This window comes from Pristis pectinata, chromosome 21 (genome assembly GCF_009764475.1).
Source record: "Pristis pectinata isolate sPriPec2 chromosome 21, sPriPec2.1.pri, whole genome shotgun sequence".
In the NCBI taxonomy this organism is placed as follows: Eukaryota; Metazoa; Chordata; class Chondrichthyes; order Rhinopristiformes; family Pristidae; genus Pristis; species Pristis pectinata.
The window spans coordinates 23,158,509-23,176,963 of NC_067425.1; the positions used below are offsets into that span (position 1 = coordinate 23,158,509).

At 39.1% G+C, this 18,455-nt stretch overlaps 1 protein-coding gene across 11 annotated transcripts in view; it reads left to right on the plus strand.

Annotated features, from left to right (window-relative positions):
- Positions 1-18,455, plus strand: part of auts2a (activator of transcription and developmental regulator AUTS2 a) — a 940,688-nt gene that overhangs the window by 509,694 nt on the left and 412,539 nt on the right. Inside the window, exon 1 of one of the 11 annotated variants that reach the window (XM_052035571.1) lies at positions 18,140-18,232. The exons of 9 other annotated variants lie outside the window; for them this stretch is intronic. In XM_052035571.1, coding sequence (XP_051891531.1) covers positions 18,173-18,232 — 60 coding nt within the window. In that variant the 5' untranslated portion in view covers positions 18,140-18,172. Of the gene's footprint in view, positions 1-18,139; positions 18,233-18,455 lie in introns of those variants that run through there. One more of the 11 variants, XM_052035572.1, reaches the window with a different exon arrangement.

An 18,455-nucleotide genomic window follows, 5' to 3' on the forward strand; every position in this document is an offset into this window, starting at 1 on the left:
GATATCCAATGGTAAACTGGCAGCTTCCTTGTACTTCCCCTGAACTTCAATTCTATTGTAGTTATGGTCGTAGATGGTTAATACCAGATGAGTATTCGCAAGCCCACACCATTAATCCAGAGACAAGAGTCCAAATCCCACCATATCAGCTGGGAAATTTAGCATCACATAATGAAATAAATCCTGAACTAAAGAGCTAGTATCAGTAATGCTAACCATGAAACTATTGGATTGTTGTAAAACACCACCTGGGTCATTACAGTCCTTCGGGGAAAGATATTTGCCATCTTTACCTGTTCTGGCCTACCTGTGACTATGGACACATTGATAGTATTGAATCCCAGTTGCCTCCTAATTTAAGACAATTAGGAATGAACAGTAAATCCTGGCCTTGCCATTGACGTCTGTTTATCTCATCAATGAATTAAAATAAACCCGTCCTCTGTAAAGCTGTCACTGGGTTTATTGTTACTTGTTTTACACGATCACTCAAGATCCCATTTATGTTGCCTAAAATATCTCAATGGCCAAGGTGATTAAAGTTCTCAGCTGTTCAACTCCAAGAACCTTTAGCCACCTCCCCTTCTGCAGATACAGTGAAGGAAATCTGTCTTCCTACACCTCTGACCAGAGTTCTCCCTCTGGTGTATGTTGTCCCTTACGTGTCATTTGAGGGAGAAAGAGAGAGGGAAGGAAGCAGTTTTGCATTGATGTGGTGTCCTTCATGATCTCAGGTCATATGACAGGAGTAAAGTACTTTTGAAATGCAATTACTGTCTAAATGTAGGAGTTCTTGTTTTCTGTTACTCCCATTAATGGCAAAAAGAAAATGAAAACTTCACAGATTAAACTTGCCTAAAAGGAGCATTCCAGGTGAGAGAGACACTACTGTGAGAATGTTAAGGCCATGTCTCTCTCATAATGCTTCAAACAAAATCTCTTTAAGAAGCAACAGCTTAATAAAGACATAAGAAGATCGCCAATTGTGAAATGTCCTCCAAAAATATGTGTTTGTGGACTGTGTGCATGTGTAATTTACAGCAAGTTTTCCTTCTACCTTGCCCAGTGCTTGTACAGAAAGCAGCTTGATGCTGTATCAAGGTGATCCCTGAGGGACACAAAGGAGCTCATTATGCTGTGAAATCATGAGGATTATGGGGTCAGGGTAGCCCCTGTACCTTGTGTGAGATCCGACAGATTTTTCAGCTGGCTGCCTTGCTGCTGCAGCTGTGTCACCATGAGTTTGAATCCCAGCCCAGCAGCAGGGAAGTTTAAATTCAAGTAATCAAATAAATCTGACATTTAAAATAAAAGAAGCTCATCTTAGTAACAATGACCATGAAACTTCTGACTTGTAAATAAACAGTCAGGAAACCTGCTCTCCTTATCTGGTCTAAATGTGACTCCAAACCCACCAGTGTGTTTGGTTCTCAACCACCTCCTTGGTTCAGGGGTAACTAGGGATGGACGATAAATGCTGGCACATGCGACTAAGTAAGTTAAAATAATGGTTGCACATCCAACCACCAAGAACTTGAGGGAAGAACTGTAAAGTTATTGTAAGTTGTCATCAGGAATTATAACAGCAGACAAGAGTCAGACCACTTGTGTTTGGTCCCAAGCGTGAGATGGAAAGCTTTTCCCACAGCTTTCCAAAGATGCCTTCTATGGTCCGCTCACCCACAAACCCAAAAGACCATTGATTCTACCATCCATTTTGGATGCATCGACTGGTTGGTAGGTCTCTCTTTCAAAGGTATGGATACAAACACTTGTTTCATTGCTTGGTACTTCTGAAATCTTGTCTTTTTATGAAATAAATTAGCAATAACCTGCATTTGGAAGGAAAAGCCATTGCAGAAAATAAATGACATAAATTAAGATTGGACAAATGGCAAACCAGAAAACACATGGAAATGGTGAGACATTATTTTGATTACATTTTTATCACAGCAGAGTTAGTGTACTTTTCTATTGATATGTGAGTATCAACCAGATTACAAAGCCTCCAACCAAGCTCTCACATCTTAGAAAAAAATACCCTTCTAACCACCATTTCTAATTGTTTCTTAAATGTATGCCGTGAAGCGTCTTCTTTATAAACTTGTACTGTCTAAAAGCAGCTCTCTTACTTTCTGTTGCACTTCATCCCTCATGTAAAGCCTCATTTAAAATGCCACACAACAGAACAACTTGGAACTCTCTGTGTATTAATAAAAATGTATTCCTTATTTTTATTTGTAGAAGTATCATCTTCCATCCCTCCTCTTGTTATTATTTTGTCAGTGTAATTGTTGTAGTAAATATACTCTACTTAATTAACATATTCCCACTAGGCTATTTCCAGAAGTGAATTATTCATATGCTTTCAGCTATTACATAACACAAGCTCCTCCTTTGTTAAAGCCTTAAACTAAATAAATGCCCATTGCACAGTCCTTATGATTTTCATGTCTGGTTAATTATTCACCTGATTAAAATATTGTTAAGTAGCCTAGCCACGACTCGTCATGAAAATGAATCGAGTCATAAATGGAAAGAATCCCTGAAAGCATTAATGAATGTCTGTCAATCATTAACAGAGCCTTGGTTGATTGCACATTGGGTAAATAATGCCCATTGTTATACCTAAGTCTATTCAGGAATAAAGGAATCATGTTATAATTTTGGAATGTCCTCTTTGCATAACCTAGGATGATTCATGAGTACAAAGGCTCTATATTAAGTTTAATTTCAATTTTTAGCTTGTGCAGCATGCAAGATCCATTTTACTTACTAAGCTGGACAAATGGGTGACTAAAATCTGCTTCATTCCAAATCATGTAGTTCAGGTTCAAAAACTCTTTCTTGCATTTAATTGCAAAGAACAATTTACTTTTTTGTTATGGCTTGTAAAATTGATATTTAATTCATCATTCACTGTCCATGTATCCATAATGGATTGTCTGCTAAGTCATCACCAAGAAATCCTATGAAAGGCATAAATAGGGTGAACCAGAAGGATCTTTGTCCCTTGGCAATGAGATTAAAAGTTAAGGAGATCTTAACCTCTCTGTCTGAAAAGGTTAGTGGAGGTAGAAACCCTCATGACATTTAAAAGGTACCTGGATGACCAATTGAAGAGCAGTAAATTACAGGCAATGACTGAGAGCTGGCAAATGGAAGTAACCTAAATAATACCATTATGTACATGACTGGGCAAATGGCCTCCTTCCATGCCATTAATTCTTTGAAGGTGCATCACTTTTTTTTACTCAGAGTTCAAGGCTTCCAGAATTTTTACCTTGGTGCATTCATTCAGCCATTGAATACTCAAGGCTGGTTTGTACGACCAGTGTTCCCCATGTTGAAGAGCAAAGATTCCTCCCTGACTCCCCTCCCTGCCAGTGCATTGGCACATAATACTTTCATGTTAAAGATGTGAATTTGAATTGTAAAAGATCTCTGAGTAGAATTCATGTCATCAAAATATGACTTGCAAACTTTTCTGAAGATTCGTTCGTTCCAAGCATCAATTCTGTTTAATACAATTTATTGTGGTGCAATTAGCATTTAAATAACAAGATAAACATTGAAAATAGCAAAGCAACCCCGACAAAATAGTGCTGATGACCTAGTACAATGAGTGCAACAATTCTTAGATTCTTCATGGAGTCATTTTAAACCCTTCTTTCTTTTGCAATTCATATTCATGTTATGATTATGAAAGGACAGTGTCCCAACTTGCAAAGACGTGGGAATACCAGGGGAATGTCTTGTTCTTCAGCATGGAAAATGTCAGCTCAGCATACCCATTTGAGTATTAAATTGCTGCATAGAAACTAAAGAAAAATCTGCAGGACTAGTAAAAAAAAGGATGTCGTATCCTCAGAGTTGTTACCCAGATAATCCACAATGGATACATATGCTGCATGTTATAAAATAAATGACCTGAAAGGTGTATTTTTCCTCAGTGCTGATCCCAGGGCAATATCCTGAAACAACTGCCAATTTGTGGATCTCTTTTTTTTATTGCAAGCAAGAAAATGTAATAATTGGGATGCTTCATTAATGTCACTTGTGTCCTGTGCTCTGCCAGATACCCTGTCCCAAAGAGTTTACAGGACGGATCAAAAAGCTGCATGTTTTGACTGATGTGACATTGTGTACAACCTCCTGCCTGCTGTGTGAGGTTTAATTCAAACAAGCGTTGCTGATGATCGTAGCCTCCACTGAAAGAGTTAAGTGTAAGCCAATTAAATTAGTGCACTTCATGGCTGCGAGCAATTGAAAGGATGGTTTGATCAATATTTCACAATATTCTCTCGTCTTCCACTCCCCCCTCCCAGAAAACCCCCCAAGGGCATAACCCCCAAGATCTGCCACAGTGTAAGCTTTTGTAGGACACTCGTTTGCATTAGGTTGGTGACAGCAGGCAATGTTCAACTCCCCTGTGACAGGATCTGCTCAGATTTAGTCTTTGAATGTTGCAAATTAAATTCCCTCAACAGGCCTCTAATCACTCTTAGCAGATGGGGCTTGCGCTCAATTTTGAATCCACAGGAAATTTAATGGTTATTGTTTCTGTTTAAATAGGAGATTATTGCATTTTAATAAGTTCTCTTTGGGATTTGCCACAACAATAGAGCACCATGAATTACAGTAGATAGCTGTTAGTGCATGCTGGGGAAAAATCAAGTCACTGAGTGTGACAAGTCGCTTTTCTTTCTCTCTCTCCCCCTCTCTCTCTCCCTCTCTCTCCTGCCATCCGCTCGGAGTGTATTTACCACCAAATTAAGTTTGTGCCATGGGGATAATATTTTTTATCCTGCCGAGGGGGGAATGCGCATGTATGTGGATTTTCATTAAAATGACACATCTGTTCAGCAATTTCACAAAGTAATTCTGCTGAAAGTTTTATCAGCTAATTTTAATTATTCACTCCAGTGGCTTGAATACAGGATTCATCATGTTGAATTAATACGTTCTGTGTGGATTTCAAAAATGAGGGGAAGCGATCATGAAATTGAATTGTCACGCAATGCAGATTAAATTCCGGCGTTCCCGATTCTTTAATTAGGACACGGCTGGGGTCTTTTGTTTCAAAGGTATTATTACAGTGCCAGCAAACCTGAAGACACTTTTCCCAGTCTAGGTAAGGACTATGGCACAATTCTGAGCTATGTCTGCAATTGTTTATTTATATAAAAGATTAATTTTTTTAATCAAATATTATCTAAATTGTTTTTAGTCTTGCCCAGTAACCCTTTGGCTTAATACATTTCACAGTTAGGATACACATTGATGGATCCCTTGCTAACAGCAGCAAACTGAAGCTCCTATCTTATAGTCCTCCTTGTACTCTTAACATACTTTTTGTATGGTTCCCAAAGGTACCACTGGAGAGGGCTGGTACTTATACTCGATAAAGCCTGTTTAGTGCAAAGCTGGTTTCCAAAGGGATTTTCTGTAAATTTCTAAGGGAAAAAAAAAGTGATCTTGAGTGTGTTTCTGTGCTCTGCACTTCTGGGCTCTTCTTATGTAACTTACCTTCAGCAATTTAGTTCAAATTTTCTTTTGTTCCATATTTCTGGGGTTGTCTGTGGCATTTACCATGTCAAAAGGGCAGCTTATGCCAGTGCCAGTCCTTTAATCTGTCCCTAACTCAGCTGTGCCCTCCCTGATCAGAAGGGTGAACTGGAGATATTACGCTGTTCTCTGCTGCACCACTCTTTCATCGGCTTATCCAGATCACTCAAGGTTAGCAGCTCCAAGTCCATAGATCCCACAAAGTTGCTGCGCAAGTTGACAGGGTTGTTAAGAATGCGTATGGCGTGTTGGCCTTCGTTAGTCGGGGGATTGAGTTCAAGAGCCGCGAGGTAATGTTGCAGCTCTATAAAACCCTGGTTAGATCACACTTAGAATATTGTGTTCAGTTCTGGTTGCCTCACTAAAGGAGGAATGTGGAAGCTTTAGAAATAATGAACAGGTGATTTACCAGGATGCTACCTGGATTGGAGAGTATGTCTTATGAAGATAGGTTGAGCGAGCTAGGGCTTTTTTCTTTGGACCAAAGGAGGATGAGACGTGACCTGATAGAGGTGTACAAGATGATAAGAGGCATAGATCGAGTGGACAGCCAGAGACTTTTACCCAGGGTGGAAATGGCTAACATGAGGAATGCACTGCTGGGGTGCTGGTATAGACAGGTACATTAGGGACATTGAAGAGACTCTTAGATAGGCACATGGATGACAGAAAAATGGAGGGGTATGTAGGAGGGAATGGTTACATTGATCTTACAGCAGGTTAAAAAGTCGGCACAACATCGCGGGCTGAACGGCCTGTACTTTGCTGTAATGTTCTGTGTTCCTCTCCCTCACCTTTGGCTCTTTCTTTGAAATGTTATAATCTTTAATTTATGAAGCAAGCAGATACACAACCCAGGAAACTACATTTCCCATACAGGAAACTCAAAAAGATTCAAGCCAATTTTACAGCCTTTCTTTTTTTTCTGTTTGAGGGTTCTATGTCATGCAACCCAATTCACTCGAAGGATGGCACCATTAACACTACACAACAGTGAATACTTAAACCTGGTACCATCCACTGATCTTGCTACTTGAAGTTTGTAAAGTAGCAAATAATGAATTCTTGGTGCTGCCTGGAATATATTTCCTTACTTCCTTCAACAAATGATAGCAAACTGTCCAGGTTGTAAACAAATATTCCAGTAGGCTTCTAGTTATTACTTAGGAATCATTGTTCATCAATATCAACTTTTCTCATTCTATGATGTCAGAAGCACCACTGTCACCACTCGATTTCATTTCCAAATGTGTATCTTTGGGAGGTGAATGGAGATACATATGCAATGCTGAGTTGCAACAAAATTTGAAAAGCATTTCCCCCTCTTAATTTCTGATGTCTCCTCATCTCTACTCCTATCACAGATGTGTACATTCTCTTTTTCTGGACCACTCTGTGTGCATTCAGCTTCAATATGGTCGATAGTGTCAGTAATGCCATTTAAGAGAAGGACAGAGAGGTCAAAGCTTGATGGAGTGGATCCTGAAGGAGGCTTGAAGTCAGGGCTTGGTGGTCGTGATACAAGTGGGCTTCACCAGCGTCAGAGCTGTAATCAGAACTGGACACATGACAAAGGCAGCCCCGAGGGAGCAGGTTGGGATGGAGGGAGAGGGGTTGCAATGGGAAGCACTCCTTTTATTCCGAGCCCATTGGAAGTGCTCTAAAGTTCTCTCCAGTTAGGTGCTGGGGTTTTCTGAAGATTGTTAAACTTGACTCAGGATCCAGATTTAAGTATGATAATAAAGCATGCTGCCTCTCCAAGACAGGACACTCAAACGTTATGCAATCTACTAACATAATAATAGTGGCAGATTGAAGAGATTCCTGCACTGACATCTAGATTGTTAATGTGTGTAAAGGGTCCCAACTTTGATCACCAGTTCCAATAAAACAACCTTCAATCAATCATCTTCTGCCTATTGTCATCAAGACAATTTCAGATCCAGTTTGTCAAATTGTTCTAAATCCCATGAACTCTTACCCTTTAGACAGTCTCCTTACTGAAGTTTGCATAGACTATATCAGTCTTAACACCATCATCAATATGTTTGGTTACTTTTCAAAAAATTCAATCAAATTAGTCAGACAGGATCTTTCCCAAATAAAGCAATGCTGACAATTCTTGATTAATTCCTGGATCTCGAAGTACAGACTAATCCTCAGAACATTTTCCAATAATTTTCCTACCACTGATATTGGATTTATCCATCTATACTTACCTGGTTTATCCCTTCTTGAATAAAGGTACCACACTTGCTGATCTCCAGATATCAGATCTCCAGATACTAGTATCTCCAGATATTTGCTGATACCATACTTGCTGATCTCCAGACTTCTGGCATCTCACCTGTGGCCAGAGAAGATTTCAAAATTCCAGTAATCTTATCCCTTGCCTCCCAGAGCAGTCTGGGATACATCTCCTCAGTCCTTGGGGATTCATCTAACTTTAAGCCCACTGAGAAATTTAATACCTCCTCTTGTTCAGTGATAATTTGTTCTAGAATTCCACTGTGCCTCTCTCTGAATTTTCCAATTATAATGTCCTCTTCAATAGTGAATAGATGAGTACTCATTTAAGGCCTTGCCTACATCCTCCAGCCACTTTGGACCCTAATGGGCCCTACTCTTTCCCTACTTACCTTCTTGCCCTCATATAAACTACTTCAGGATTTTTATTAACCTTTCTTAACCCTTCTAATTACTTTTTTGAAGTACCACTCTCAGTTTTCTATATTCCTGTAGTGCCTCTCTTGTTGCCAATCCCTGCCATAAGCCTCTGCTTTGTTTCTTTATGCAATCCTCGACATCCCTTGACCTTGGACTGTGTGTTGGTTATGTGGTGTTTTAATATCAAGGGCGATATATTTCTTGTCATCTTATCAGGGTGCTTTGGTAATTCAATTTTGTAATTCATTTTTTTGATAAATAAATACTGTAATACATCTTTTTTGAGATGGCAGAGGTACCTGGTATGCTATATATGTGATACAGAATACTGTGAGTCAGATAGGCCCGTCAACACATCCACGTTCATCAAGAGGGAGGTGATGACTCGAGTATATGACCAGCACAAACCTTGCACTTTTGTCCAAAGTTGACAGCTCTGAACTGAGAGCAAAGCTGGAAAATGGCTGCTGCTGATTGATTTGTAATGCAGCCAAATTTTCTGGCCTTGATTCCGATGCTTAATTCAGCAAGGTAATAAATAGAGCAGCTGTGCTGGTGAAACAACACATCATTTTCAAACTAATAGGATAAGAGGAACATGATGCAGTGCACAGTAATTTGAGGGCTAAAAGGTGAAATGCGTTGATATTACCATAGTTCATATTGGCCAATTAATTTGACTGAATAAATTAAATAACCCTAAATCAATGATTTACAACAATTGTTTCAAAAGCCTGACCAACAAAATAGCATTCAGGTACTTTGGCTGTTCAAACACATTAAGGAGGTCAAGGGACATTAAAAACTGCAAAACTGAAGATTTGGATGATTTATATATGTTAACCAAATCAAGGACGTGTTTTCAGCTTGCAGTACACATTTTTCTGCACAGCATACAGTGTGAATGTATAAGTTAAAATTATAGTTGAAGTCAAGTGACAGGGAGTTTGAGAAGTTAAATGTTGATGGTGCAAAACACGTTGAGTATTACAAGTCAGGAAGAATGGTATGTGATACCCTGACTAAAATAATATGATGTCTTATGACATATGACAAAAATAATATGCCCTTTAGTTTACTCCTTTGATACTGATAAATGTAGTGTCAGGTAAAAGAACTACGCCTTGTTAAATACTTCTCTCTGGTGCTCAGTGACAGATCCTTCCTCACCACACACATGCACACACACTGACACATTCCTTCACTGGTTCACTCACTCCTATATCAAGCACAAAGGGCATAGTAACCATGTCCTTTCAATGGTGCCTAAAACACACACTCCCTGGAGAAGGAATTGCATGGAGGAACCATCCTTCGATTACAGACTCCTTCCCCTGTTTTACACACAGGAATTTATTTCATGCCTCCTGATAGTTTGAACATGAGAATATTAATTAGAAAGACCTGTACAGAATACCATTGCATTTATTTTGCTACAAATGAAACTATGAAGGTCGGACACAACATTTTGTTCTGTAGAATTCAAACTTTTCAGAATCAAATGCATGCATTGAGGTTAGTTGGTTTCCCTTATCCAACACAAAATATAACAATGGTAACAAAAAGTTCCTGTCATTCTGTTCAAGTGATCGCCTGGTGCAGTAACCATACCTTTAAGGTTTTCTCTCGGAGGCTGCCCTGAGTAGAATGTTACTCTTTAGAAATATTTAAGCCACTTGGATGTATTATCTGCTTTGGTTCTTTCCAGCAGCGTTAAACATCAGCCAATGAAGCCCAAATGCCTTTGAATGGATTGTCAATCAAGAGGGATACAACTCAAATATTTCTCTAACAGATCTGGATCATACTATATAAGTTATTGGCGTCTAACTGTCGAAACGCAAGTCCTCGATTTCCATGCATGTGTTGTGAACCACAGAAATCCAAGACTTTATGGACTCACAGGGTTAAGAGCATTAGCACATAAGCATTGGGAGTAGGACTAGGCCTTTCACCTGCTCTGCCATTCAGTAAGATCACGGCTGATCTTTCATCTCAGAGCCACTTTTCTATATGTTTATTCCACTTCAGCGATGGGGGTTCCCCACCAATATTTTGGGGAATCACTAGCCAGATTCTGCAGGATCTAAGACCCCGGTAATGGAGATCATAGTGCAAAATTTTAGGAAGCATACCAGAAGGTAAGTTAAAACTTAAAAAAATGAAAATCAATAAAAAGCTGCAGATGCTGGAAATCTGAAATAAAGGCTGCTGGAAACACTCAGCAGGTGAGGCAGCATCTATGGAGAGAGAAACAGTAAACGTTTCAGGTCCAAGACCCTTTGTCAGAATGAGAAATTAAGTTAATTCTGTTAAATTATTTTGCTTTGGTTTCATGCTTTCTTCCTTTAACTTTATCTCAGTTGTTACTAGTCTATTAACACCTCACTGTCAAAGACATTAAAAAAAGTATTGCAATGGTGAGAACTTCAGCTGCCAAAGTTCCATCCCGCCCCCAGCTTTCCTTGCTGTCAAAGGCCGTCTGCATTAGCTGGGTAAGGTCATGTGTGGGGTACCAGAGTCAATGATTCCAGGTTGGGGGAACCGGGACACAATCATTGAGGCTATTGTGCTACAAAAAGATGTTGAGGAAGTAGGCATTACCTGATCAAATGCATGGCAATTTGTATCTGCAGATTAGGGTTTTGATGCTTATAGGTTGACTATCTGTCTGCAAATAGGCTTAGGTGAACAATATGAATCATGCCCAACATTTTAGATTACCCAATATAATTCTCACCCAGTTCGCAAATGAATTCTGCCAGTCAGTTAATCTGCTAATGTACAGGGTGTAAGATGAAAGAAAGTGAGCCTCAGATACTTCCAAGTGTATAGTTATAGCAAAGAATTGTTCCTGACTACTACTATAGTTATTGGACACACGTGCCAAGAAATTGCATTGGTGTTCTAAGCCGTCACTGTTCTTACCATCAGAACCTAACCATTTCTCCTGCAGAAAAATCATGGAATTAGCCAGAAGAGGTTTAAAAAAGCATGAGGGTAGTTTATACCTTAAAAGATGCACTGAAACAGGATTCACATTATTCCTGATAGGAGTTGCAAGATCCATTGCCATCCTCACGTCTTTGCAGAGCTATGTTCGAGAATGATCAGCAGATCTTATAGGATCATGGGAGCCACAGATGAGATGCACCAAAGGCTGCCATGAAAGCGAGGGAAAATGTTGGGAAGCTGGGATGTTACGATCGTCAGTGTGTGTTGGATACCTCTCCATTTCCCTGGTGAGTGGCCCAAGCCACTGTGATGTGAGGGATTGGTCAGTCAGGTTGAGATTGTGGAATGATATACTGATATGCATAGAATGAAAAGGCTGTGAAAAATGAGGGAGCAAGGAAAGATGACAGAAAATAATCTGACAAGTGGAAATGTGTTAGGCAGATGTTTTGATCAATGCATTGACATCAGAATGGAGATATTTTTGTTTCTCATTACAGATTTCAGAATGTTGTGCTCCTTGTTATTTTTTGTAATAATTCAATGAAGTCATACATTGTGCCTTTGAGCTCCAAGTTATGTCCATAAAGGCAGAAGTAGACATGGTGAGACAAAAATGTCATTAGGTCTGTGCCTGGTGTTAGGAAAACATGAAGAGCCAACTGGTCTCATTTCTCGGTGGGTATGATTTTTACTGGAAACAGTTGATGGTGTGATTTAACCTGTGGTTTATGTAAAATTGATTTCATGTGAGATTCACATATAATTGCCTCAAATAACTTTTCTGCATTTATTTAGCTCTAAAAGTTCTCTCTTGACAATAATAGTACTTGGACTTCCCCGACCAGGTACTTTTATGGGGACCTCACCCCATTTGACCTGTTTCCTTGCTAGGATTGAGAAGATCAGGAGCCTTTTGACATTCCTTCCCCCAAAGCCAAACTGAAACATCTATTTCTAATTTAAAGTTGCAAATTTAGTGCTGCTTGTGAAATAAGCAGCTGGATTACAGGTTCCTTCAGCAAGAGATGAGGAGTTAATGTGATTTCTGGAGTCAGGTTTGCCCAAAGAATCCACTTAGGTTTGTATGAAATATGTTCATGATTGGAAGATAGGGTATACTCAGTTTTGTTGTCACATTTCTTTACTAAAGAACAAACTAGATCAGTTATTGTTACAAAAATATTGCCTTGCCAAATGCTAAACCTGTTCAATATTCACAGGGTATAATGTACTCGAACAATTCTTCTGTGTTGCTTGGCTGCATCCAGATGCTGATTGCTTATGGCAGCCCAGTAATGCGTTGTCATCACAGGTTACCCAGTACTTGTTGGCTGCGGCCTAACATTGTATGAGACACAGTGTCATTTCAAAATCGTTTGATAGCGCTGATACTACAGTTATGTTGGGCAGCAACAACTGCAGAGGTCAGTGCAGGTGTCGGATGGAAGTATTACACCGAGAAGGCAGGAATGCATGTGGAATGTTAAACAGCAGAGACGTTTTACCTCTGGTGAATGCTTTATGCTTTGGCCTGTGAATATTTTAGGAGCACCCAGTGCCACTCTCCATGTGCATGCTTCTAATGAGCTGTGATTGTGTCCATTGCATTTAAAATCCCATTAATCTCATTGCATTCTACTTGCAGCTAAGATAATTTACCATATTTCTGTGTAAGGATTTAGTTTCTGCTCTGCACCTGGGCTTACCCATGGAGATAGATCTCTTGCAGGAAGCATCTACTTTAGAGTCTTGGAAGTGGAATCTTTGTGAAATTATTTCTGCAAAGGTCTTATTTTTCACACTATGAACATTTTTTGTGAAAGTAATATTGGTGTTGGTGTATTATTCACTTGTACCGAGGTACAGTGAAAAACATGTCTTGCATGCCGTTCGTACAGATCAGTTCATTGCACAGTGCATTGAGGTAGTACAGGGTAAAAACAGTAACAGAATACAGAGTAAAGTGTCACGGCTACAGAGGAAGTACAGTGCTCTCTTGGCAACACCTTTGAAATTAAATAGGCTCCCCTGGCACCAAAAATAGTTTGTAACAAAGACCTAGAGCAAGGAATCCCTAATGATGTGAATAAGGAACAGGTATGAGCTCTTACTTTGTGGAACTTAAATAGACCTACTGTAATACATCTATCCAGCTTGAAATTAACTAACTCAGCACAGACCAGGAAGTTCCACTGCAGTGAACTGATCCCAGTGTAACATGTATCAATGGAAGCACAGTGCAGAATTATGCAAAATAAGTGGTGTGCTTCCAGTTTCTTTGGAATTTTGAAAAACTAATGTGTTTTTTAGGGATTTAAACCAATTTTTTGATTTCTAGAAATATTATGATAGCAATTAATAAGATTGGTTTATAGAGTAAAGCGCTGTTAAATCTTCAAGACCAATTAAGCCTCTATCCTTGATTCCATGTCAGAGTTGTATGGGCTGAAACAGTTACAGAAACACTACTCTTTCCTTCTGGGCTAGAGGATGGAAAGATCAGGCAGGATTTTACCTCCCTATTGTTGGAGAGTGTTCACATATAGTTGCTAGGTAAGGTCAGGATTAAACTTGCTGTAATCCCCTCTTTCTGTTGAACGTTCCATCAACATGCACTATCATTGCCTACATGTGACAGCCAGTTGGACAAAGCACGTGTGACCTGCAGGAGCTGGAGACTCGGATCACAATATTAGCTGTTGTCTTCAGAAAAAAGAAAGGGAGGAATAAGAAGGCATGAATAATTGAAGAATGCAATATTCTGCTTAAATAATGCACATAGTAATGTAGACTTCATAGTAAGCAGTTAGAATAAATTACACAGGTGATTCTTTTTTATAGCTGAGCTTAATTTAGACCATGACAATGTACTTTCCCCATTTTGTGAAGCATTGGACACACACAGGCTCTGAGTTTTGCAACCTCCCATTTGTTATGAATTTCTCTGTCATTAAATATTGATGGTTCTCTGCTGGCTCCATGTTAGAAAGAGATACAGTGTTTTGTGGGGGGGCATTGGGCAGATAGGAAAAGAAAAACTTAGTCTTCAGCCTTAAAGTGTAATGCTCACAGTAAGTTTAGACAAACTATCTGCTCCTAACCCCAATGTGACATTGCTGGAGCTCCTGGATATATGAAAAAAAGCAAAGCTTTTGTTTAACCAATTTGGCTATCAAATGACAGCTAGGTGACACTCCTCTTCCAGTATCCTCAAAGTGGAACGTCTATTCTCATGATGCTCTCACTGAATCCAATCTTTGCTTTCCACATTTGCATAGAAGGTAATAAACTTATTTTAAACAAAAACAGAAAATGCTGGAAGCACCCAGCAGGTCAAGGAACATCGATGGGGAGGGAAACAGTGTACGTTGTATCTGTTTCTCTCTTCATGTATACTGTTTGACCTACTGAGTGCTTCCAGCACATTATGTTTTTGATTCAGGTCTCCAGCATTGGCAAATTTTTGCTCCAATTACAAGTTATTTTTGTTCGTGAGATCTCAATAACAGCATTGTGATATCAACAATGAAATTTTACATTATCTTTAATGCTGTCATCAAGGTGCAAAAATGTTATATTAACAAGGAATTATATGTGTTGATCTTTTCTTGACATTAGGACTTCCCACAAAGCACTTTGCAGCTAATGAAGTACTTAAGTGTGGTTGCTCTTGTGATTGTCCTGTCACTAAATCGAGAATACTCTTGAAGGGACATTGTTAATATCTCAATGCTCCAGTTAATCACATCTGGACTGTAGATTCTACTAATGTACAAACAACAAGTAAAAGGATCAGACAAGTCAAAACTCATTTTTTTCTTTTTGTTCCATATTCCAGCAGTGTTACATTTCCCTTCCTCTTCCCCTGTGAAGCTTCATTTGTTCCAGATTGCAGGTTTTGTAATTTAAAGCTTCATTTAGCCCACAGAGATATTGTTGGGGCTTTGTACTGGGAAGAACAGAAGACTTCGACAGAGCCTTGTTGACTTCATATTTTAAAGAAGCATTGTACTTTTGTTGAAAATGTTGACAGCCCATTGACATAGTTCTCCCTTAGGTTATTTTTCTAAATAAGGAACTGGTAGTTTCTCTTAGTCACTTTTATCTTGCCTTGTTTACTAACATGTCAAATAGTATGTGATAATCATGTGATTTTATAAGGAGAAAAAGGGCCATTACCATCAGTTTTCTAGTGAAGGAAAGACACGAATGCAAATTAATTATACTGAGAATTTTAGTAAAGGCCAATATATATTGCTAATTTTTGCATTTATAATTTATTTACAAAAATTTAAATGAATACTATTGTTTGTCATGTGGAGAATTCAGTAGTATACCTATCAGTTAATGGATTTAGTATATATGTGCATATCAGGAGCATTCTTCGTATGGGCTATGAGCTAGTGAGAGATGAACTAAAATAAGAAAACAAACAACCCAGTTAAGAGAATGAAGGAATTGAAGAATTGATTCAGCTGATATTTGACACTATGCTGTTGAATTAGGAAGTTGTGGATTCAAGTTCTACTCCAGAAGTTAGCACATAATGTAGACTGCTACTGAAGCTTAATCCTATAGTATTCCTGGAGGTGAGACTTAGGCCCTATATGCCCTTACTGGTTGTTCAGTTGACTAGTCAAAGAGCTCCCTAGTCAACAATTTTCCTTCGACCAATGCTATAAAAACCAGTGAACTGCTCATTTGTTTCATTATGACTTATGACACATTTGAAAGATATGATGAGGTGTTCTATGAACGTAAGCACAGCAATTGCTGTAAATAATATTGGGCATGCAATCTGCTCCAGATCAGAGATTTCCCTGCAAGTAAAGGCAGGGGCTTGCATCTGACATTTCTGGCCTTGTTTCCACGTGATTGAATACACCAATCTTTGCATCACAGACAATGTCAAACTTCCCGCAATCAGCTCAAATGCACAGTGATGAAATGCTTAGGGGTGGGTGTTCATGAAGAGGCACAAGGCTGAAATTGTGCACTGGAGTTGTGACAATGATCAGAACTGTTCTAGAGGATACTCCCTTGGTTTACTATTAACAAAATCTTGTTTAACTTCTGTATTTCCTGTGTATGGTTCCCCTGCTGATGGAGGAAACCACCCTCTTTTGTACTCCTTTTGAAGCTCTTGAGTGATTCAACAACTCACTGTCATCTTTTTAACACCACTCCTCCTCCCACAGTAAGAAGTGAAGCTATAAGACAGGACGATGTAAGATGCTAAAGTATGTTTGAAAAAACTGTGTAGGGGAAATAGGTGGGATAGCAAGAGCCTCACTTAAATTCAGCAAAAAAAATGTGTGTTCGAGGCGCATCAAGTGCATTTATTTGTGAAGAAAATAATTTCATAGTGTGGAATTGAAGCCTAATTATCATATGCACCTGCATAAAGGATGGTAATGTGGCTTCAGAGACTGTTAATGTGGCTTGGTTCAGTAATTTCTTCCACAAATTTGAATTCAAAGCTAATATGAACTAGCTCGAGGCAAAACATGAACCTTCTTTTTGACTAATTTATTTTTCATTAAAAACATATCTCTGGAGGTGCCATTTCTTCTCCTTGGAAAGGTAGCAAATAACATATTATCATCTCTGTGCTTCGGTGTACGGACAATGATAAACTTCCAAATAATTTCAATTAACCTGATTTCTCGATTACAGATCATGATTTATAACAGCAAGTTAAAATTATGCTTGGGGCTGTTTCCAAAGAAAGACACAGTTTTATCCCTGTTGGTTTTTCCCAAGTGAGGCATTTTAAGAAGCACAGCATTGGGGAAATGTTCTTGTTAAAAATGGACATTGTTTAAAGTGGGTCCATTAGAGTTGCTTTTGAAGAAAAATTCCTGGGTGGCAGTTTAAAGACACAAACTTAATCTTTTACTTTGTTAGCTGTGGTTCAGCTGGCAGGACTCTCACCTCTGAGGCAGAAGATTGTGAGTTCATGAGCCCACTCCAGAGATTTAAGCATAAAGATCCAGTATCTACCCAATAGAGATTTGCAGTGTTTGCGAATATTAAACCCAGGCCTCGTTTATTCTCTCAGTGGGCTGTAAAAGATCCCATAGCACGATTTTATAGAAGTCCAAGAGATTTACTACGGGTATTCTGGGCAATACTTATCCCTTAATAAACATAAATAATAAAAAAACACATTGGTCTAAAAATTTGTTTCCACAATATCTAAAAGCTGGTGTTGTGCAGACAAAAATCATATAAATCTGGTGTGAACCAATTTTGCTCACATTTCTATACAAGTTAACATGAGTTGTGAATAACATTGGAATTTTTATCACAAGAATTTTGTGTATAGTGTTGTTTTCCTGGTGTTCAGGTTATTAAGTAACTCGAAAAGAACTGTAATGCCAAGGAGTTGATTTCTGGCAAGATTTTCAACTGCGTTGGTCTGAAACACCATTGTGTTCTTCTCACTTAGGAACAAACAGCTTTTAACAATACTGAAAGCTCAAAGTGATGGTGATTTAAAAGGGTCAGCTGCATCTCCCCTGCAGTCACAGGCAGAGAGCTGCACAACTCTGCCAAAAAAATCTCAGGTGCACTGACCCAAAATGGGTACCATTCTCCACGTCCACTTTCTGGATGCACATGTAAAAGTCACATTTATCAAAAATAGAAGCTTTCTTACTTTGCCAGTGAAGCTATTCTTGACTTCTGTATTATAATAGTAAATAGCACACTGGCATCTGTTAACAGGTTTTCTGAGCGACCTTGACCCTGACTTTGAGAACAGTGGAGACATTTGTGTTTGGTTGCTAGGTAAACCTCAAGTAGCAACCAAATGCACCTCCCCTGTTCTTGAAGTCAAAGTCAGAGTGACCCTGCTGGAATGCTTGCCTCAGGTTCCCTGAAGGCTCTCTCTCCTGCGACTTGCCATATCTAATATTCTGGTGCGCAATGCTGCGTCAGGAATAGCTCAATTAGCAAAGCATCAACATTTTGATAAATGAAACTTTTGTATTCACATGTGGAAGGGACTTCGGTTGCAGTGCAGGGCTTCCAAAATGTAAGTATTTATATGGGGCATTCATTTCCCTTAGAGCAACCTCTCTGGAAATGTCTTGACATGAGTTCCCATTGCACATGCCTCCAATGTGCATTGTGTCGAGGAGCCTGTATAGGTTTCTCTGTCCCCCTCCCATGATTACAGTGTACACTCATTCATTGCCATCTCTCGTCAGTCGTTGGAAGAGTGCAGGTTGGATGGTGGTATGACCTTTTAAGGGCCA